Source organism: Cuculus canorus, chromosome 8 (genome assembly GCF_017976375.1).
Source record: "Cuculus canorus isolate bCucCan1 chromosome 8, bCucCan1.pri, whole genome shotgun sequence".
In the NCBI taxonomy this organism is placed as follows: domain Eukaryota; kingdom Metazoa; phylum Chordata; class Aves; order Cuculiformes; family Cuculidae; genus Cuculus; species Cuculus canorus.
This window is the reverse complement of record NC_071408.1, coordinates 15,296,542-15,319,835: the sequence shown is the minus strand read 5'-3', so window position 1 is coordinate 15,319,835 and position 23,294 is coordinate 15,296,542. Positions and strand designations below refer to the sequence as shown.

At 39.6% G+C, this 23,294-nt stretch overlaps 2 protein-coding genes across 10 annotated transcripts in view; one reads left to right on the top strand and one right to left on the bottom strand.

Annotated features, from left to right (window-relative positions):
- The window catches only part of ALG14 (ALG14 UDP-N-acetylglucosaminyltransferase subunit), a 29,205-nt gene extending 18,862 nt beyond the window's left edge, over positions 1–10,343 (bottom strand). The window contains 4 exon segments of the mRNA XM_054073771.1: positions 2,630–2,752; positions 7,572–7,601; positions 7,603–7,724; positions 10,214–10,343. Of these exon segments, the coding sequence (XP_053929746.1) occupies positions 2,630–2,752; positions 7,572–7,601; positions 7,603–7,724; positions 10,214–10,343 (405 nt within the window).
- Positions 10,344–10,561: 218 nt separating this feature from the next.
- Positions 10,562–23,294, top strand: part of TLCD4 (TLC domain containing 4) — a 37,944-nt gene continuing 25,211 nt past the window's right edge. For 3 of the 9 annotated variants that reach the window (XM_054073759.1, XM_054073758.1, XM_054073762.1), the window contains exons 1-5: positions 10,562–10,699; positions 11,513–11,637; positions 19,066–19,240; positions 19,701–19,821; positions 20,913–21,140. The gene's annotated coding sequence lies outside the window, so the exon portion shown is untranslated. Of the gene's footprint in view, positions 10,700–11,499; positions 11,638–19,065; positions 19,241–19,700; positions 19,822–20,912; positions 21,141–23,294 lie in introns of all 9 variants that reach the window. The other 6 variants (XM_054073763.1, XM_054073761.1, XM_054073764.1 and 3 more) reach the window with 6 other exon arrangements.

Below are 23,294 nucleotides of genomic sequence, written 5' to 3'. Positions count from 1 at the left end.
GGGACACAGAGCTCACATAAATAAGCACATATAAGGTAACTCCTGTGCAGCTAGGTTTGCTGTTTCCCCTTTACAGCTATTTTGGCTCCACAGATATGCTAGTTATGCCAGCCTAAGCCTATCTGCTCCAAATCTTGCTTTTGTGTATCTAATGGTTTCAGGCTTTCTTTGTAGTACTTGTCTTGTCCTGCATTCCTTGAAAATTGCAACATTTCTGGTTTTTTTTTCTAGCTTTTGGATGTCTGGAGAAGACTTCAGTCATTCCTTCCAACATGCACACATTTCTGAGAAGCATAAAAGCAAGTGTAAGGATCACTCCTATGTACACTCATACAGAAGCAATTCAAAGTTGTCTTTCCCTCCTGCAGTTAAACAAAACCAGTTGCCCAGATTGAAAATGTACAGTACCCATAAGCTCTACTGTTTAAAAATATGAAGCTCTCATCATGATGCAATTCTGTGCTTGTTTCTAAACTCAGATGCTGACTTCCATGCCAAAAGTTATAGATGAATCCTGCAAATGCCAGCACTTGCCCCGTCCTTTCTGATAGTATAAAGAACTAAGCATTAAATTTTGCCAAGAGTAGAAGGGGTTACAATTCAGCATGAATGTTTTCTTCTAAAGGCAAGTGAGTATTACTAGTTGCTTCACACACCACACGGAATCTTTTTGCTGCAATGTAAGGCATTTTAATCCCCATAACACTTTCCTTTGCAAGCGTTTTAAAATCTTTATTGCTCACTGACTTATTATGTTTTACAGAATTCTTAAAGTAAGATATGCCTACAAGTAGTAATATGCAAGCAGCTTTCAAGTGGTCTAAGATGTGGCATAATGCCAGTGATTCTTCTGCCAGTGGCAGTACCAGCTGCTGTTGTGGTGGATGATTGTACCCGGAAAAAAATATTTGGCAACTCCCTCCCCTCCAGCCCTTTTCTAATTGTGGATAAGAACTCTTTGGATAGAATTTTAAGGCAGTGGTTCCCTTAAATGCTACAAAGGGCTTAAAGACCTTGCTAAAATGTACTCTTTAAGTTTAAAAGGACAAGTGTTTTTTAAAAGTGTTAGGGTTTTGACAACTTATCACAGTTTCTAATGTGTAAATCCCACTGTCACTTTAATTCTTCTTGTAAACTGAGAAACCATGGAATTAGATTAGTAACTTCCTGCTCTTCTCCTGTGATGTGTCCTGTTGACACTTTTGGTAATATATTAAGCCTCATAGTGAGATTTTCCAGTCACTTTCTTTCACAATAGTAAGTTAAATAAAGGATATATGTTAAATAAAAGTGGTTCCTAAACACTTTTCACTCGCCTTTCCTGCAAGATCTCCAGTTTCCAGAGTAGGCTTGAAAAACAAGAACTGCAAAAAGACACTTCTGTTGTTCTGCACACTAAACTTCTGTAAAAATTCCAGCAAGCAAACAGCTTTAGATCTGGTAGGAACTGAGTGGAACTACTGAAGCCAATGAGATCAAATTACTCACAGCAACTTCTCTAAACACTGAAAATATCACAAATACATATGAACCTATTTAGAATTAGTCATACAGTTCACAGTGAGAGCTAAAAAAAATCTGTTTACAAACATCCTCTGCTACTGTATATGAACTATACTGTATATGAATATATATGCTGCTACTGAATTATGAAAAATCCCACATAACTGCACAAGTTTTTACAGGTTTCATTAAAATATTTAAAACCCCATAAAATGTTAATTTGAAATTCTGCTAAAATAATGTCTTTTTAAAAAGCCCTCAACTCTGGATAACTGAATCCTTAAGATGGCAACAACTCTAGCAAAAAAGCCAGCTTTAATCAAAATTTGTCTTAAAGAATTTTAGGACTCAAACCCGGGAGTCCGGTGCTCTACTCTTTGAGTCTTGCAGGAAAACCAAAATTTATTGACCTGATAGTTCTAACTATTTTAGTTCTATAATCTGACAACCATGAACGCTTCTGACTTGATTAAGTGTGTGGAGTATTTTTACATAAATGTTGTAATTAGCACGAAACTGCAGTTTTGTGAACAGCTTGGAAAAGTACTAAAGCACGAGGAGTTGCCACTTCAGCAGTGATCTTTTTTGTCATTAGATGACATAATTAATGTTAGTCAGCCAAAGACTAAATAAACATGCAAGTAGCTGAGAAGTCATGTAAGCACAAGAACTGAATGTGTATATATTTCTGCTGGTCTGAACCTGCCTGTTCCAGACTGGTCATACCATTTCAGGAGCAAGACCAGCCAACAGGATAACCAGGCTTTCAGGCACAGTTTGTGCTGTTGCAATCCTGAAGAGATATTATCAAGAACCTGCAACCTTGTTTGTGCTAGCCCTGCCAGCATTTACAAGGGAGTAACACTCTCTGATACTACCTGCAAACTTTAAGATGGAAAACTGGTGTTCACTACTCTAATTCACCAGTAGTGCAACTCTTTCTCTCTTTCTTGGTGTATTACTGCTATATCTCTTTCAGCTTTAATTTTACATTCAAAAATACATTTTCTGTGAACTGTAAATCTAAGAATACGTATGAGATACAGTCTGTAATGTCTTGATATGCCAAATACTTTTATGATGCAGATTAGCAAGTTCTCAACAAATTAAAATGCACTTTACCTACCAAATCTGGTTTCAGTTTGTAGATCAAAGGAAGGGAGTAAAGTATGGAGTACAGGGTTGTCACCACAGAGGAGGTCCAAGATTGTCTAACCTCACGGCTTCTGGGAATGCGATGAAGGGTGAACTGGAAAAGAGCACGATAAGCTGAACTGTTATTTTTCCAAGAACGTTGCTTCTTCTATTAAATCTGTTCGTGCCAACTTTTTTTCTTTTTCTAAATCTAGTTTGGAAATGTTTGGGTATGAACCATTTTCTTAGATGCCTTATTCAATTTTGTGCTTAGCACTCCTGGCAATTCAAGAAAATTAAATACTAAAACCATGTATCTATTTTTTAATCTTTGTTACTTTAAAACATTTCTAACTGAAAAAAACAATTCAGCTAGAGCAGCTTCACATGCAGTGCGTTAACGCAGTGCCCCACCTCGTGGTCGCACGTGTCTAGGTCTGATGAAACACAATCCAAACACCGTGAATCTCCTCTGCCTCGTCTGTTTAAATTCTTTGTGGATTTACACTGCAGTGAATGTAACAACTTTTCCTGGTCAATATCCCACGCATACTATTAAAACTGTAACAGCAAGTATCACTGTCCTTTAAATGAGAACTCAATGGAGTATTCAAAACATATGCAAGATGCATATTCAAAATACAAAACAGTTGCACAAAGAAACAGGAAATAACATCATTTAAATAAAAATAAGTTTAAGAAATATTTTTCTTTTTTCTTCCCCTAGGAAAATTTAGAGATCACCCACTGTGTGTAAAAGGTATCAAATTAATAAAATATGTTTTCTGTTCGTCTCAGAACACTGTAAGCAGTTAACTGCAGTGAGGCTTCTTGCACTCTTCACAGAAGGCTTTTACCTTCATACAGAGGAATTACACCTAACGACTATGGCTACATCAGAAGGCAGTCCTGATGCCAATTAAATTTTGTCTTTTTAAATGAAAATCAAATCTATTGGCTGCACTGCACTGTTTATTGATGTTGATGTATTGTTTAGATCTGGACAATGGTCACTGCCTCACTTCATCTGGGACAGCAGATCGCTACTCTGGAAGAACTCAAACTGAGAGTGAGGGATTCTAAATACTGTAAGGGATTCTAAATTCAGTAAGTACTGAAAGTTGCCCAGTTACTCCAAACACAGCATCACTAATTTACATAGCTTACTCCTGGTGACTTGTGCTCAGGAAAGATGATATTGCTGATAGCTATACAAGTAAATACAAATCAGTCTTGAATAGCAGTAACTGGGGCTTATTTTAATATACAAAGTGGAAAGAATAAAAAAAGCTCCAATACTTGTAAAATCAGAACATAAAGTTAATTTTCTTGACTGAAATTATCCTGTTTCATTACAATAAGGTTCTTTAGTTACCGTGATTCTGGAAGGCATTAACAGATGCTACAAACTGTTTGTTTTATGTTTATTGTAGGTATTGAAACTCTGATTGCATTAGTCTGACAAAAGAATATGGAAAAATAAACACGCCCTCTGCTCCTCATTCAACAGGATTCTCGTTATCACTGCCTCTCTGTTTCTTAAAGCTTTGGAAGTGTTCAGGTGATAAAAGAAATGTTGTAAGTGGAGTTTAGACCCTTGCATAGTATTCAGTCTCGAAATAAATATGTGTGTGATAAGGTGGTTTTAGGCAGATCAGGCTTCAGATGCTCCCTTCACTGTCAGAATACTGTTAACAGCATTTGCCACAAAACTGTATGTGATTTTCTTCATCAAAAACAATTTCTTTTCTTTCAAAAACAATTTCTGCAAAACTTGGCAGGAACCCCAAACAGTACTAAAGCAGAAATTTACTTGTAGAATTGAAGTAACTATAGAGCTGATTTTATCTATACTCTTCCAAAAACATGCTTGAAACTTTGCACATCAGTGTCTATGTCAGATGTAAGTACTTCTGTCCACTTATCAGTCAAATCTTAAATATTAAGCTGAGAAACAACTGGATTTTTTCATTGTTGCTTGTTTGTCTAAAAGCTGCTGCCAGATGTTTCTGCAATCCGGCACTCTTCCTCTAATCTGATGGAATAGTGTTAGTATTTCAGACAAAGGTACCTCCTGCATCTTTTGCTGGAAAACTGCATAATGTGTCTGATATCAGAAACAGACAAATTGCTCTGCTATCTTCTGTGGTGTCATATGGTTGCATTTATTTTTTCTTACAGCTTTAGTGAGGTCAGAGACCTTTTTTGTTATTTGAAAAGAAATAGTCCAAACTGGCAAGACTACAATGGCTGACTGGGGACTGCAATTTCAAACCCAGTGATGTAGTCCTTTACCTAGATAATATTGTTCTTTCGCAAGCATGCAAGGAAAAGTAGGTGGAAAATTGCCACTGCTGTGAATTATTATCATATGCTCAACTAAATATACCGCAATGCTTGCAAAGAAACTGGGTTTATGTATTTGCTTTTCCTGCTGAGGAACAAGATTTTTTAGCATAATAGCTCTCATGAAACATAAACTAGAAAAGAACGTGTGGTCAGATGAGCATTATGTAAAGGTTAGCTTATTTGGTTGCTCATCTTGGACATGAAAAGTGGGGGTATCAGATCCACCAAAGAATTAATGTTCTCCACTCAACAAATCTAAGCTGGTTTGCTGCTGCTAGAGCAGGTTGGCAGGAGCTGAAGCAGGTTCTCTACATTGAGCAGTGAAGGTTCTCTACACTGAGCACTGAACATTCCCTGAGGATGCTCTGGGGCATTCATGTAGTTACAGGCTGGGACAACAAAGAGGCAAGTGATAGCAGGACCAGAGACTTTTCATAGGAGGCATTTCGGATTTTTTTTCAAGAGACTTAGTGAGTAGAGGTGCAGCATTTTGCTTCCTGTAAGCAAGATGCTTATTCCGGCTTCCTTTCCTTCTCCCTGAATGCTGTAGCTTTTAGAACTGGGCTAGACCACAAATCAAAAAGATAAATTGGTTATATTTGGTTTTTTTAACATGGTAATTTGTTAAATGCATACACTGGTTTTCTCATAGGTCATTATTGTAATCTGTCCTCTGTCCAGTTCTTAGTTTAAGAAACAATTACTTCCCTGTCAAGATGAGGAAGGGAATGACCATGGGTTGAATCGTTCAGACTTTTCACTTTTATTTATTCAAAGCTGCGAGAAGCTACTGAAACATGATTTTTAAATGCTTGGTGATGTCCAGTGCCAAAACACATACTACTTGAAAGCACACTCTGAAAGTTAGCAAATATGCTATAGGCACGTGACCTTTTACTTTGCAAAATTTATCTTCCATTTTCACTCTAAATATTTTTGCTTAGTGAAAAAAAAATGGCCAAAGGAAAATGAGCATCTGTTATCCAGACAGCAAACTCAGATGCAGCCAAAAATGTTCCTCTGGCTTTCAATGTTGAAAGAAAATATAACTACATGACCTGCTAGCAGTTGGAAGGGGCATGAAAGGCAAGCTGTGAGCAAAACTAAGTGAACTAGCGGAAAACTGCATAATCCTTTAATACTCAAAATATGTATTTTAAAGAAATTTAATAATTTAGGTTTGGAAATATTTCAGATAAGTGAGTAGGGCTGTGTGAATGACTAATCACCAAAGGAAATGTCTCCGACCACGAAATATCTCTGCTCACTTTACTTAACTTCCATCCTTGCTGCAGAGTGAGAGAAGAGACTGCCATGCTCCGTTTTAAACTAAGTCATCCCCATTTGATTCAGCATCTTGTCTCCTAAGGTGAAAACTGGGTAAGCAAACTTAAAAATGTCATTCCTAAGTGAGCCTATTGCTCACCTTAGCAGCATTTGCTTGACGTTAAAAGGATTTATTCTGAAAATCCTTGGTACTGAGTCCTACAATCTTTTGTTCCAGTAGTACTGCTGAAGACAATACAAATATCAGAACTGCACCATATGAAATAAATCCACGTAAACAATTAATTTACTGCGTAATGTGCTACATGCTCAAAAGGACTAAGATTTTTTTAGTCAGAGCATTCATTTCCATTCTACTTATTACAATTTCCAAACAAAAATATAATCTTTCTATTCATTTCACTGGACATCAGATCATACTTTAAGTAATCAGAGTCATACTGCTGTCTGTAAATCATACAGCAAACCAGTTCAAAGCAAGCAAACATTTGATAAAAAGATAAACAAAATATTTTCGTGATTTTTTTTGAGATCAGCATTTGCTCAAATCATCAACCAGAAAATTATCTGACATTAAGAGGTATTGCATACTTTTTAAACCTATGTAACTAATGCTCACTTTTAAATCCAATGAAAACATAGTCTGTAAACACAAAAATAATACAATTAGAATTAAAATTTTCTCAGATAAAGAAATTATATTAAAAATGTCTTAAAAAAAAATTATGTTACTAAGGGAAATGTCAGACTAAAAACAAAAGAAAAAAACCCCACCATATTTCTACCACAATGGTTTCATAGCTACAAATAACACTTTGATGGCTAGTTGTTTTACAAAATTAAATTAGATTTATTTTAGCATGCTTTTCCTGAACAAGAGAGAGCCTTCTTCGTATAGTCACTTTCACGACAATTACCTTCCCTCATTGCTTTAAATGGATTAATATGTTAACAGGAGATAAAGACCATTTTAAGAGAAAGTAGGGAAGGTAGTAGTGAAAACTGTAGCAGAATGGCATTTGCTATTTTTATGAACATTTACTTTGCATTTTCAGTGTCTCTCTAGTACAGCATTAATCAATAGTGTGTATTTAGTTCACTTTTAGAAGCATAAGAAACAGTACGCACAGAATGGCACCTTTACATGAACTTTAGTGCAAGTGATTACCAATACTTACAAATCAAAAGCACCTGCTGATCTTAAAAATACACTTTTAAAGAATCACTTCCAAATTGCCTTGAAACAGAATGTCACGCTAAGATAATTTTATCTTACAAGAGCATATTTAACAAGTTACCTGTGAACCGGAGAATGTTTCAGACCTTTTTTTGTTCAAAAGAACGTATTTTAACTTCGCTCATGTTATCTGAGTCTGCTAAAATATAATGTTTAGGAGAGTACGACTCTGACAAACAACTAAGTAACCTCAGGATTTCTGTTGTGTGCCCACCTGTAAAAACAAAATAAACTGCAGTTAATATACGAAAAATTCTGTAACTTTCAGTTTCTTCAGCTGAATCAGTCACACCTTTTAAAACTTAATACTATTATTATCAGTGATAGTCTTGTGAGAGTAGAGGATTCAATTAAAGGATGGTTGAAATTGTTTTAAGTAACATGAAGACAATTTAGCTCCCACAGGAGCTATGTTAATGAAAGCTTTTCAGTTAAATGGGATTGAACCAGGATCACCCTGAAGTACAACATCTGTGTTTAATGTACACAGTACAAAACAACTGGGCAAAGAGTTACACTATACCTCACAAAGCAGGGTGGGATCCAGCTCAGAGCTGTGCCATAACTCCCACTGACCCTACCAGTCAGGGTACCTCCTGACTGGTACTCCCTACCTCTTCCAGTCCTATGACCTGGAAGAGCAGAGGCTGCTCTATCCCAGCTCATAATGCTGAAATCAAGCTGGCAGCAACTCCACTCTGCAGCTATCTCAGTCTTTCTGAGTGCTGACAGAGCAGCAGTCCAACTCCAGCCAAGCGCTTTAACCACTGCCTCGGAACAGGAGTTGACAACCTTCTAACTGCAAGGTTGCTGTGTTCAGGTAGCTAAACTGGCAGTAAACTGGAAAGAAGAGGAGGGTGTGCTTAGTAAGGCTTTTGGGAGCAAGGTTAATTTTTTTTTCATTTGAGTTCCCTGAACTAGAGTTACACGAATACCTGTAACAGTGGAAGAGAGGAGAAGAATGATTGTGTGTACAGGAAAAGTAGAGCCAGCTCACGTGTTATCTGTTGGGCTGGATTGGCTTCACATCAAACTGCAACCGTAAGTATGTGCATAACGATTTATTGGAAGTTGCAGACCAAAATAGTATTCCTGCTACCTCCAGCTGGCCAGTGTCATTAGCCTCCTAGGAGACCTTTGCTGTCAAGCACTCTTAACTGGCAAACAACTGACAAGCAATGAAAGCTAAGCTGCTGCATTAGACATGAGAGTTTGCCAGCGTTCCATAGAATTTCATGCAGTATTTCTCAACCATTTTTGGCGGGGTTGTCTCACAAGCAATGGTTTGTTGAAGCTTTCACAAATTTTAATGCAATCATCTGACTATTCACCAAAGAGTAGGAGATTCCTTCTTCAAAAAAGTCTCAAAGAATAACTTTGAACATTATATCCATCTTGACTGACTTATGAATTAATTTAGTAAGTTAACTTATGCAGGGTGGATGTACTTTTTTAATGTGCACAAACTGGATTCCAAAGGACCGAAAGAAAGCAAGCACATTTCCACCCCCAATTGGAAGTCAAGATAACCTGAAAAATTACAAACTGCCAGTAGCAATCCTGGGATTATTACTTAGTCAGTGGGAAAAGACATTGGCACATGGAGGTGATGATGTCAAAGCTTGCCTGGACTCATCAACTGCAAATTTTCAAGGTAGAATAACTTTTTGGGACAAATTAATTGCCCTGCAACTTTGGGGAGGTCATAAGGAGCAGCAGATGTGTGTGTGTGTTTAGAGTGTGGGGTGACAGACACAGGCAGCGATGCTGCCTCGGACAGACCCACATGAGACTCCTATAAGCGTACCACAGAAACGTGGTTCAGGTAAAATCATGGCAACGTGTCCCGTTTGTGAGGGTTGTGCCTGTCTTGGGAAAGCCTTGCCCTTAATCACCATCAACATTTTTTGTCAGAAGACCAGGCAGCGGCACAGGGCTGTCCAGCACCAGAGTTAGTCAATATAGTCTTTAAGGGCTTCAGCAAAACGCAGGTGCCATCTGAGGGAAACGTTCAGAAACCAAACTCTCAAGCTAAATCACTGACGGAAATGCCCCAAATAAAGATGGACCTTAACAACCATAAAATAGAATCATAGAACCGTTAAGGGTGAAAAGCCCTCTGAGACCACCAAGTGCAGCCATTGGCCCAACACCACTGTGCCTACTGAACCATGCTGTGAAGTGCCATAGCTACGCGTTTTTTTGGACACCTCGAAGGATGGTGACCCCACCGCTTCCTTGGGCATCTGTTCCAATGCTTCACCACTCTTTCAGTAAAGAATTTTTCTCTTAATATCCAATCTGAACCTCCCCTGGCACAAACCAAGGCGTTTCCTCTCGTCCTATCACTTGTTACTTGGTTGAGGAGACCAGCACCCACTTCGCTACGACCTTTTAGCCGCGCTGTTTAGCAGTTCAATTACTCAAACTAAGAACTAAGAAACCCCGAGGCAGGTGGCGGCCCCGGAGGCACCCGCAGCGCTCAGGCTGCGGCTCCCGGGACGCGGCCACCCGCGGGCGGGCCTCCCCTTAGCTCGGTGCGCCTGCACCCGCGACTACAACTCCCAGCATGCACCAAGGCACACAGCCAAGACCCGCACTGAGTTCGCGCCGCGATGCATGCCGGGAGTCGTAGTTCTCGGACCCTGCCGGGGGTGCTCAGCGGCGCGAACCGTTCCGGCTGAGGCGGCAGCCCCTACTCACCGGAGCCGGCCACCACCAGGAGTTTGAGGGGAGGCGTCCGCCGGCCACGGCGCCTGCTTGCCAAGAGCGCGAAGGGGACGAGCAGTAAGGGAAGGAGGAGGAAAAAGGCCACAGGCAGCAGGGGCTCCATAGCGCGGCCAGAGCCGTCCCGCCGCCCCGCGTACGGCAGCCGGCGTGGCTCAACCTTCCCCGCAACTCGGTCCGTGCCGCAGCGCCGCGGCACGAGGGCTGTGGGAGAGCGGGGCTGCGAGGGACGCTGCCTTCGGGCGTGCGGTGCTCGATCGCGTTGATAAAACGTGAGACGCTTGCTACGCGCGCAAAGGCGGTAACGCGTGTGACGGGAGCTGTCATTTGTCCGGGAGGAAGGGCAGAAACGGGGCTCCCGCCGGTGAGCGCGTCCCTTGTGAACGGAGAAACGCGAAGCGAAGGAGCAGGCTCCACCGACGCAGGAGCCTGTAAGGATGCTCGGCGATAACCGGTGTCCAGGTATGTGCGCAGGGAACTGGGGTTTCACATAACCTAGAAAGCTATATTTCACAAAGGTGGAAAGCTACCTGGAGGAGAAGGACCTGGAGGCGTTGGTTGACAGTGACTGAACATGAGCCAGTGTGTGCCCAAGGGGGCAGGAAGCCAATGGCATCTTGGCTTGTAGCAGAAACGGTGTGGCCAGCAGGGCCAGGGGGTGATTCTGCCCCTGTACTCGGCACTGGTGGGACGGCACCTCGAATCCAGTGTTCATTTCTGGGCCCCTCGCTCCAAGAACAATGTGTGTCCAGAGAAGAGCAACAAAGCTGGTGAAGAGGCTGGAGAACAAGTCTTACAAAAAGCAGCTGAGAGAGCTGGGGTTGTTTAGCCTGGAGAAGAGGAGGCTGAGGGGAGACCTTATTGCTCTCTACAACTACCTGAAAGGAGGTTGTGGAGAGGAGGGAGCTGGGCTCTTCTCCCAAGTGACAGGGGACAGGACAAGGGGGAATGGCCTCAAACTGCATCAGGGGAGGGTCAGGCTGGATATCTGGAAAAAATGTTTCACCAAAAGGGTCATCGGGCACTGGCAGAGGCTGCCCAGGGAGGGGGTGGAGTCACTGTCCCTGGAGGTATTTAAAAGACAGGTAGAGGAGGTGCTCGGGAATGTGATTTAGTGGCATATAGGAATGATTGGACTCAATGATCCAAGCGGTCTTTTCCAACCTGGTGATTCTATGATTCTACAATAATGCATGACACAAAGAATGCTAATATTTCGCTGCCTCTCGTGATTCCTGTGTTTATTCATTCTCATACTCCAGCTTTTTGTTTCAGTAAGAAGTGTGGAACAACAGATCAGCACTCTTTTCATCTCTGTCAGCATCTGTCCTTTGTTGTGGAGGTTGTGATGATTCAGCCGCTGGACTCACCTCACGCGAGATGCGCGCTTGCTAAAAAGAGTAAGATGTTAGATTTTATGATTAGGAAACAGTAGAGCTTATTCATCATTGTGCCTACAAGGGCCTCCTCTTGGCCTGCAAGCCAGGATCGATGAGCCCTAGAACTTTTTGGAGAGGTTTGACACTATTGCTTTAGGGGGTGACTTGCCAAGCGCATGAAACGTGACAGCCATGCACGTGTACCTCAAGGGCACAAACACCATACATCAAACACATTGCATTTCTGGCTGGTTTTTTTCCTTTTGTTAATTCTGAACAAGTTGGACTTTCTGACTTTCTGTATCTCTACCAGACTTGGGAAACCTGAACGTTTCTTTCTCATTTTTAACAAAAACTTGTGTGAGTTGTTCATTCCAGTGGCTATTGCATAATTAGCAAGTAAAATATAGACTTCCTAGCTACTCTTTGCCATCTTAGGATCTGAAGTAAAGTGAATCTTTCTGACTCATGTCTCACAGCTCTACAGATTATATTTTGGGTTTCTTTACATGAGTGCAACATATAATTTTGCCATTGTTTTAAGCAGAGACTATTAAAAAACATGTTACCATGGTAAGGTCTTCCACCCAAATGAATAACCTCACAAAAAATATCTCATTGCTTAGTCATTGTTGGCATTTGGAAACAACAAGGTTTTAATTAATAGTTTTGTAGGTGATGCATGAATTTAAAAAATTCATTTTGCTTTCCACTTGATTAGCTCCATAAAGCTAATAATTAGGGACAACAGGACAATAGGCAAGGCTCTAAATTACAGAAGAAAGACGAAGAAAGCACCACAGTCCCTTTTCAGAAAATAAACTACTACGCTAAAACAAGACAGTAAGTTCTGTAAGCAATTTAAATACCAATTTAAATGTCTGTGTTGATCTTTCCCCTCTTGTACCTTCTTCAGTGAAAATAATGTCATTGATATAGAAGTTATCCCAGGTTGCCACAGGGGGTGTAGATAGCAGTTTTTTTATTTAAGGTTTTTTTTTCCCAAGGCTTTTTTATGTATTCCCTTTGCTCTTATTTTTCCTACCATAAAAGTTGCTAAGAACTGTATTTTATTAGGCATTTTTTTCAGAGAAACAGTCCTAGAATCTCAGCAGGATAGAGCGATATAAAAAGCTTCAGCTTAGCTTCTCCTTTTCATGTTCTTTCTTCTGTAGGTATGCACTTCCCCTTCTTAGATAGAATTCTTCTGTAAGGCTCTTTAGTGAATTTCATGACCTAAAACCAGTAAAGCTGGAAAAGTGGAGATTTTTGCTGGGCAGGTTGTTTAAAAACAAGTAAAAAACATACAGGGAAAAATATCTGTTCTTTGGACTAGAAAACTGAGGATTTGGTGGTTCCTTGGACAAAGCATCCTGACTTTCAAGGAGTCCAAAAAGCTAACCAGTGTGTTTGCCTCATAAATTCCGGCGAAGATCCCACTTGCAGTATAACACAGCTAATTATGTATTTTCTCAGTGGGACATAGATGTAATTGTGTTTTTTTCATCATGGCAACTCCCTGCTCACTTGATACAGACAATGTTCTGGAACAGGGAGACTTGAGTCTAAGAAGTGCAAAAGTCATGGGGCAAGCAGGTTGCTTTGTGCTCATTCAGCTCTGCCACATGCTTGGTTATTGATTCCCATATGTCAAATACCTTGAGAATGATTTGTCTCAGCATCAGACATGTATGTGAAAGGTAATGTGAAAAAGCAGTAACTCTCCCAGAGTGTAATATATTGTGGTCACTTCAGCTAAATAGTGTGCAACAGATGAAGTACAGGACTTCTGCGAGGTAGAAAAGGCAATGGCTAGTGCTGGATACTATCTTCCAGCTTGTAAAATTAATAATACTGCAAGTGAATATGTAATCTGTTTGTTTGGGAGGAAGCAGTGTGCTTGTCCTGAAAAATATATTGACAGAAAGTGGTGCAAGGGCAGTAATTACCTCTCTGGTACCTCTGTGACTGATGCAGGAATATAGCTTTGAACTTCAGTACTGAAGGAGAAGCAAACCACACTCATTCTAAGTAATTGATCATTGTGGTCCAAAAGAAAACTCTGATGCTCTTGAATAGGAAAAAAAGAGTTTTATAAAATGGAATAGTACTTTTTCCATTTACCACTTGTGAGACAGCGTTCTGAAGAAAAACCTCCTGCCATCCTTTTCTATGTGAATAGGCTGTGGAAGCTTACTGCTATATCTGGTTAGTGTCTCCTTTGAAAGTTACACTGGTGAGTACTTTCTTTGTATTTTCAGTTTATTTTTTTTTTGTCCAATAGGAAAGGCTGCAATTGGAATATAAACAAATGGGTTTTTTTCCCCTTAAGTGAAACGTAGGCAGCTTTGGCCATCTGATGGTCACTCACTTTCTGACACTTCACTTTTAAGTGATCTGACTTTTAAGGAAGTCTTTGCCTGCAACTGCAATACACCTCATACGTATGACTTCTTAACTGGCATTTTGATTTTTTTTCTTCTTCTAATTAGGAATTCTAAAATTAGACCTATGAACAAGAGTGATTGTCCTGTTGTTTCCTTAAATGAGGTAATTTTACTTGTTTTGGCTTAGAGTTTGTGTTTGGCTCCACAAACAGTTGCATCAGCACAGCCAAGGGGTAAACTATCAAAATGGTAGGAGGACTTGTGCGAGGAAAATGGCAGGAACCATTTAGTCAGGCTTTGCTATTGGAAAAATTGTAATGTGGAACCATTTGTCATGTTAAACCTTAGTCATGTATTGGATGTATCTAAATATTATTCTTAGTTTCTGCATGACAATTCCGTAAGAAAAGTGATTTGAAAAACAGGATATATAAGTAAACATGAATTTCTGCAGAAAACACTATTTCTTTTTTTTGTGCTTATGGTGTTTTTAGAAACATAAAGAGCAGTGATATTATGCTCTTTGATTAGAGAAGACCTGAAGATTTTTGACTGGGTTTCTAATAATTCTTCTTTAATGATAGAAATACAAGCTCTATCTGGAAGACTCTAGAACAGTAACAACATCATAAGTGTTGCAAAATGTTCTGCTGTTGGGAAGGAAAGGGATTTTTAATTAAATAGTGCACTAGACCATTGAGAATCAACTGGGGACAAAACAGAGCCAACAGCTGATAAATGTATAAGCTACTGTCTGATCTCACTTGATGATAGAATTAGGATGTTGTAAGAGCCAGTCTGTGGCAAAATTTGTTCCTTTTAGCAGTAGTTACTTTCAATTACTTTGGGCTAAGTGCAGTTTTACTTTCTTGTGAGTTATTACAATTATGGGACTGTAATCTTAGAAGTCTTGATTTGTATTTGTAATCAATAACATCTGTAGTATTTATGCTAATGTCACAGTTAGTGCTGTGCTTCCCGGTATAATGATGCTTCTCATATATATTTAAGATTACTTTAATTTGTTTAGATACAAAGATATAGCATTTGCAAGCACTTAAAACACTACTTGTCCTAAATAGCCAAAAAGATGGAACCAAATTCCCCAAATAATGAGATTTATTCTCTATTAATGTTGAGTTATTTCTCCCATTCACATTTGCTATTCTTTAGACTTCAGTTCCCAGTGGTTTGCTGTGGTGTCTATCCACCCTCGGTGACCGACAACAGGTTGTGAGTTTACACCAACTCAATAAATAAGGCATCCTTTCCTCCCACTATTTAAATATTTCCCTCTTTCTGTCAATGCTAAGTTCTCTGTATATAGTCTTTGGAAGGGAGGAGGTTGTTTTTAGAAATTTGTCTGGGTGTAAATATCATGTATGGATTAAGAATCAAAGGAGCAATGGGTAGGGAAAATGTTTTCCTCTAGCAGACTGCCAGCAGATGTTTCTTTAACCTGCAATATGTGACTGTGTGGCTAGAGAGCCGCTGTGGGTAGCTTTGGTGAAACACGGTTTGGTAACCATTTAGGCGCGTTCTGAGTGTGATTTTATGAAGCAGGAATGTTTGTAGTGGACAGCACCAAAATTACATATTGCAACTTGTGGCAATTACTGGATAGCACATTCAGGGAGCAGTCCCTGTAACCTAATGTAAACTAATGTTTTCTATCTATTCAAAAAGCCAGGAGAAAGAGACTGGTGTTTCACATCTTAAAAGTATGGAATGTCCTGGAGGTCACTGGCCACTCAGCCTGTAAAAATAAGGCCTTTTCTAAAAATACTTCTAGAAATAGGCTTGAAGCCTGATATTGCCTTCCTGGAAAGAGATCTTCAAATCTGTTTATAATGTTAAATGAAATCTGCAGGATATTTGGGGGGATAGGATGTAGGGTTCTCTGCATACTCACTGCTGCTTTTTGACTGGGCTTTTCCTGAATTTCCCATGGATCTGTAGGGAGTATGAGGAGAAATGCAGACTTGTTTAGCCTTTCCTGGATTCCTGCCATCAGAAAACTGGCCATTGCTTGTGCAGAGAAATAGCCTGGTCTCATCTATCAGCTTGTATTACCACATACATCTTTCTCTCTCGGACTGAAAGTAAAGTAGTTGGGGGATTGCTGCCGTCGTCACAGGTCATCATCTGAACTCTAGTACTCGCCCCTCAGTGTTGTTAGGCTTGAGAAAAAGACTGCTCACCCTTCTATGCTTTCTTATAGAATCATAGAATGTCCTGAGTTGGAAAGGACCCACAAGGATCAGAGTCCAACTCCTGTTCCTGCAAAGGATAAACCAAACATTCACGACGTGTCTGAGGGTGCTGTCCCAATGCTTCTTGAACATTGTCAGGCTTGGTGCCATTCCTGCTTCCCTGGGTAGCCTGTTCCAGTGTTCGACCACCCTCTGGGTGAAGAACCTTTTCCTAATATCTAACCTAAACCTCCCCTGGCACATCTTCCTGCCATTCCCTCAGGTCCTTCTCCATCCTCCTCTTATAGGCATATAAAATGCATCAGAACCGATAGCCCTCCTCTGTAAAGACACGTTCCTGGGTTGAAAATGAGTATAGTTTTCTGAGCTCTTCAGGTTTCTAAAGGTCTAGCATAGAGTTAATGACATGCTGGAGCTGGATAGAACTGGCGTTATTAGTAGAGATGATGTGTTCTGGCTTTGCTCTACACTGTCTTTCATTTTGTCCCATTTTCCTTCTGTCTTTTCTTTTAAACAGTTGTATTTAAAAATATGTCATTTATTGACGATTGTTTTGTGGATGCTGCCAAGTATGGCTGTAGATTTGGGGATTTGTCCAAATCCCGTTAAAAGTCAATTGAATGTAATGACTCCATTAGCTCTCAATGGAGATAAATTGAATTCTTTGTAGAGTTTGCAAGGGCTGGTCAAGTTATCTCAGCATTTTAATTTCTATATGTTTTTGTATAGTTCAAGACAAAATATTAGATTTTTCAAATCTGAAATTCCCTCTATTGCTTCTATCTGTTTAGATAAAAATATGTAAGAAGTCAAGCACAGTGAAACATGTCATCAAAAAGCTGTCCCAGTTGAAAGTCCAGTTAAGCCAATGTAACTCACCTTCTGCACTACATTTTATGTCTTTAATAATGTAATGATAAAACTTTTAAAACAGATGTTCCTCACTTACACTTTTTTCATCAATGACAGGTGATGCATAACACTGTCCTCTCTATGCTTAACAGTACAAGAAGAGGATGTCCTTGTCTATATTACCGCTTAAATGAGTATTAGGAATTAGACACTATTTGCATTAGTTACTATGAATTTAATGCATTGGTAAGGTGTCGAGAGCTGGTAGATTCTTGTTGTTGTGAATTAAGTAGTGATAATGAGACGACTGCTTAGAGTTAAGTTATGGTATTAATTATTTTGCTGACTGATGATTAATATATTACTGAGAAGAAAAAAGCCTTATGCATGTGGAATCACTCATGAGTTTTCATGGCAGCTTCCGATTTACTGACGCTGGCCAAAGACAAATAAATCATAGAAATAATTTCCAATTAGGGATCTTACAAATTATTTCATATTATTTCCAGAATACTTTGAAGACAAACTATTTTTTCTTTTTGATTGTACCTTTGTGTTTGAAAACTAGTATAATTGTAAATACAAGCAATTCTTAAGTGGTAATAGTCAAGCCAAGAGCTTGCATAAGCCTCAATCATTATTATGTTTTTTAAAGTCTAATTGAGAAACTATTTGTTTGTACCTTTAAAGAGTACTGTACTTGACACAAACAAAGAACAGTTTGTTGTAAGTGAAACTGAAGAGTTACTGCCCTGGACTTGCTACCTTCTCCCTTTGTTGTTTTTTTTTGTAGTTAACAATCGGATCACAAGAAGTCTTGATTCCTGTGATTTCCACAGTGGTGATGGGGGATGAATTACTGTGTTTTCATATCAATTGTTTTTTTTATAATTATCACATGCAGGAATCCTTTGGGACAGGCACTATGTAAAAGGCAGATGAAAAGACTGTCCCTGTTTTAAGGAGATTTATTGAAATACGTATTTTTTTGGAAGAAAAAATGCTGTGCACCTTGTGTAATTATTATCTGTTCCAGCACCTAGCTTCGTGTATTTTTCTGCAGGATAACTTGGCATATAAAGGTTTGTTCAGTGCCCAGATGGCCTGTATATGCGAGCATCAAATTTGCAGAATTCTGAATGTCACAGACTTGCTGCATGGTAGGTCTGGCACATCCAGTGAGTCAGAGGTGTCAGGTCCAATACTCAGTGCATATGCCTTGAGTACTGTATGTCCAGAACACATCTGACTTGTGCACTGCAGAATGTGGCATTGGACTAGAACATCTTGGTGGGCCTATGCGCAGGTACTGTTGACCAAGATATTCTAAATGAAAGTGTCCACTTTCAGTTGGGATATTTCTGTTTCCAGGGGAACATAATTTCCACCTAGGAAAGGACATCACCAGAGGAAGTCCTGATGTATAATATCCATTGTTGGGCAAATCAAATGAACAGGTGCTGAAATGTTAGTTCTTTAAGCAGTCACAGTACAATTATTACTGCAAAATGGTGTGTGTACAACAAAATAAAGGTAAACGTGCAACTCTGGGAAAAAACCCACCTTAACAAACCAAGATGATGTAATTAGTCTACAATGTAATTTTCCTGCAATTATACAATACATTTGATGCAATTCACAGAGACTGTTCAAAGTTATTTATATTGTTTGCATGATACATTTTTATGGTGAAACTCTTCCACCTTAACATTTTTTTATATAAATCACATATACAAATAGGATTGCTTTTGTATTTTTCTTTAATTGTCATTGGGGTTTATATTTTTTCCCTGATGTTTGTAGATACTTGAGTATGTCAATCAGAATGAGTGTTGCTCATCAACAAAAATATATATGGTGTTGAATAGCCTTATTGGAAGTGGAAACCTAAAAAATTCCTCTCTTGATCTGGAAGGAAAGCTTTAGTTCTATGTTTTAGCACTGATGTATTTAAATGTACTGTCTCTTCTCTTCTCTTTTTATATCTTTCTTACCAGAACTGCTGTCTTAGGTCTTAGGTTTGGAAGTTACAGCACACAGCATGGTTTCCTTCGTATTGCACAGAGGCACAGAAATTTGCCTGTGTGAAATAACATGCACATCAAAGCTTTAGAGAGGGGCGAGGTCACTATGCCTGCTGAGATCAATGGAAGCTAAGAATTAAAATTCTAGGTAAGAAGCTAGAACTGTGCTAATACAGAATTTGCAAATATATAATTACAATATTAACACATTATACTGCTAGAAGCAGAGTCTTTGCTAAAAGACATTATTAGCAATAAAATACAAATGAATACTATATTCTGGGGCTCCTAACTTGTCAAAATCAGGACATAAAGTGTATTTCCTTTTGTAGTAATGTACTGTAACATCTACCCCAAAATATGAAATTAAAAAGCTGTAATATTTAAGGCATAACAATTTAAAAGTCACGTTCTCTGAAAAGTATATAATTATTACAAGTATTATTGATACTTTATTTAGAGAACTATGTGAAAAACAATTACTTGTTTTCTTATTCAGCATTTTTTGATGGAGTCCCACAGCATTTAGACATATATAATGTGAATATGCACCTGGTTTCATTGCTTCCTTGTGCTGCTAAATCATTTTCCTTCCTTGTTTCCTTGAGGCTTTCAGAAATCAACAGAGGATGGAAAAATCACTAAAGTGATAGACCAATTCTGCAAAATCTCAAAAATTGACACTCAGAGGAAACTACCTTGTCTGAAGAAATTACTTAACCTTTTCAGGTGAATATATCTGCCATTAAGATATCTTAATAAACCACTCTTGCTGCACTATGGTGCGTGCTGAGAGAGGCATAGCTAAATGCTGTGCAGCTGCTGTGGTATGTGCCAAAGTTTAGACTGATCTAAGCAAGGCTTAGAAGCTATCTTTAGCATACAGATGAGTGAGGCTGTCCCAAGTGGGCACTTGGTCTTTTTACCTGATATGCTGCTCCTGAAAATCCGATGCTGTCATGTAAAACAAAATGCTTATTATCAGCAAACACCTGAATCCCTACCCAAATTATGCTAATTTTAATTAACAGTCTGTATATTTTACAAAGTATTGCTTTCTGACCCTTTGCTTGTTGAATTGTTGGGAAATAATTTGTTTGATTTTAGCACTACTTGGCACCAATTTCATGCTTTTCAGTTGTATGCCATTACAAAGTACTTTTATTTTCTGCTGTTGTGACATCATCAAATTCTAGTCACTACCCCATTCTGCAGTGCTCTTGTTGCTAAGAGCCTTGACTCATACAAAGCAAAAGAAAATATGTGCAAGTGAAGAAAAGAGTCTGGTATTATTTCAGGCTTCCTCCTGCTGTTTCTGGTGTGCTCCAGCTCAGAGATTAGGGAACTGAGAAGTCGTGTTAATCTCAAAGCTCTCTGGGTTAAGCTTTTGGGAATGGAATGCTTTCTAGACCCTCAGTTTGCTGAGCCTGAAGATGCACCCAGGTGCAGCTTTGTTTACTAGACTCAAGGACACATTTAACAAAGCTGCAGACTATAACGCTCTGTTATAGTCCTGTGTGCCAGCACGTGGAGGAAAGAAAATGCATGGAGGAATGTGAGGGGGACAATGAAAGGAGCCAGAGGAGGATGACTGTGGGGAGGAGGAAGGCTAAGTGACAGAAAAGGAAAAGGTGCTAAGAAAAAGAGGAGACAGAATGACCTGGAAAAAAAAAAGTAGATGGTGTTCTTGCGAGTTCTGTGGATCATATTCAGCACATCTGTCTTAATGTGGTTTGATGTTTTGTCATAATGCTGACATGGTGCATCATTGTAGTGGTTTGTAATGCAGCACAGTAAACTCACAATGTGCTGTTTTACAGGTCCTCAGTAGCTTCTGGGTGGTCATAATCAGGACAATAACACCAACAGAGAAGGTAATGCTGCTGGTAAAGTGTAACTAGAGGAGTGAGACAGCATGTTATGAGAGAGAAATGGAGTAAAAACGACATGAAAAACTGGAAGAAAACTGAAGAAGAGAGGCTGAGATACAGGAAGAGGTTAATGACCAGACAGCTTTCTGGAAACCTGCCTTTGTTGCATTACAGAGAGTAAGTACTACTGGTAGAAATGCTGTTTCAGATGGGGAGTGTCAGGAGCTAGGAGAGCTAAACTGACTGATCCAAGATGAAGCCGGGGGAGGATGGGGGGTGGGGGGTGGGGGGTGTTGTTTAGAGGAAGTAAAAAAAAGCAGGGGAAAGTGACAGTAGTGTTTCCTACAGTGCTATATAAAAATGTGACAGGATGTGTTACCGTGACCACTCAGTCTGGGTAGCTATAATATATACTTATAAGTACGTATATGGATCAACACACAAAGTGTGTTTGCTGTTTGGAAAATGAAGAGAATGCTTCAGAGAAGCACACATCTCAGCAACTGTTAACTGGGTACATGCAGGGTGTTTAACAAAAACCTGAAGCACGCAGATTCACTCTTCTCTATGCAATTTTTGGGGGGAGGGAAGGTTTTTTTTATAACTGAAATATTTTTTTTCCTTTCACCATTTTCCTGCTATTTCAGATCCTTTCAGATCCAAGTTCAAATCCTTTCTTTTCAGTCTCCTCTTTTCAGTCTTGGGCTTTCTGAATTAAATGCTGCAATATTTAGCTGCCTGCAGTTACTGTGATTGGATTCCATGGGTGGCCTGAGCAATTTTCAGACAATGGAGCTGGTTCTTTTCTCACTCACACCAGCGTAACTCATTGGCTTCAGTGGAGTTACTCTTGATTCACAGTGTTCTGAAAGGAGAATTGTGCTTGCTCTTTCACACGGTCTTTCATCTTGATGATATTTTTGCTTACATGTATAATTGATTTTTTGGGAATATCTCCTGCTGCTGACAGGTAGAACTTCCTAAGATGGAAATAAACCTAAGCATTTTTAGGTTACTGAGTTCAATCCACTGCTTCTACAACACCGTGTTATATAATTTCTTTCATGAACTGATCAGGCTTTAAACATTCATTAAGACTGTTCTCACTACAATTGGTAAATTCAGACAGAAAGGTTAGTTACATCCTGTGTAGGTTCAAAACCAGAACTGAAATAATTTTCAAATGCTCTAGAATTATTTTCCAGTCTCACATATGCCTCACTTTTCAGTACAGCAAACGTGATAAAGGCATCACTCTTGGCAGAGGTAGGCTAGCTCTGAGAAAGCACGGTTCTGAAATTACAGGCATACTTAGGAAAGGGTACCGTGTAGTTTTTCTATTCATGGTCACATCCCTCTCACAACATTTTAGTGAGAGTTACAAGCGGTCATCTGACAACAAATTTTTACCATACCTGAAGTGCCACCCTGAAAGTCAGTTACAGAAGAAGAGGGGTACGGAACAGGTGTATACAACTTGTCTGAAGATGGATTACTGCAGACTGCAACTAACTTATGTTGGGCTATCTTCTCTTTACCACCCTGTCTTAGCAGACCCCCTCCATTTCAGCATAATTTGTTCATATATGGAATTCCTGGGCCTAAGTGTCATGAAGCTGAAAATCATCAATATAACCAAGAAGTTTAATTGTAGTTAAAGCATAAATGAAAGGCAGAGCCTGATTTTTCTCTTTCATAGGGTAAATAAGGTGATTCAGCTGAAGCCAACAGAATTATGCTGTTACCTGTGCATGCTACTGTGATACCTCCGTGTCCTCCCTACCTTCTTTCAGTGTATGTGCCCTCTGTTGACAAGGCATATAATTTTATTTTTCACTCTGTGGTCCTAAGTTTTTGTTCTGCACCTCACCTTAAGAGCCCATACCTCCCTTCCCTGCTGAAGCTTGGCTTCAGAAGTTGCATTTGTTACCAGGAAACGTATTGACAATTGCCATTTAGTGGTGGCACCTTGTAGTTTTCAGCTGCATACTCCCATAGCAGGTTCTCTTCTACCTGCCAGTTCTCTTCATCAAAAAGCTGAGAGCAGTTACCGGCCAGGAATCCTCAGTGCATCACCATTCTCAGCTTTACAGCCATCAGCGCTAAACCCTGCATGTATTGTTGGGCTGTTGAAAGATGGCATTGCCCCTGGTCACAGTCTGCTGCATGCTCAAAAACGTGCTGATCATGGGCCAAGGAGAGAGCAGTGAGGCAGGTCAAACCAGTTTCTTTCACCCACGCAGCACACTGGGCTGAAGGAATTGTTTGGTAGGCTGTATGCTTCACAGGTTTGATTGAGAGGTTTGGGGAAGAGTCTGGTGTACCTCCTCC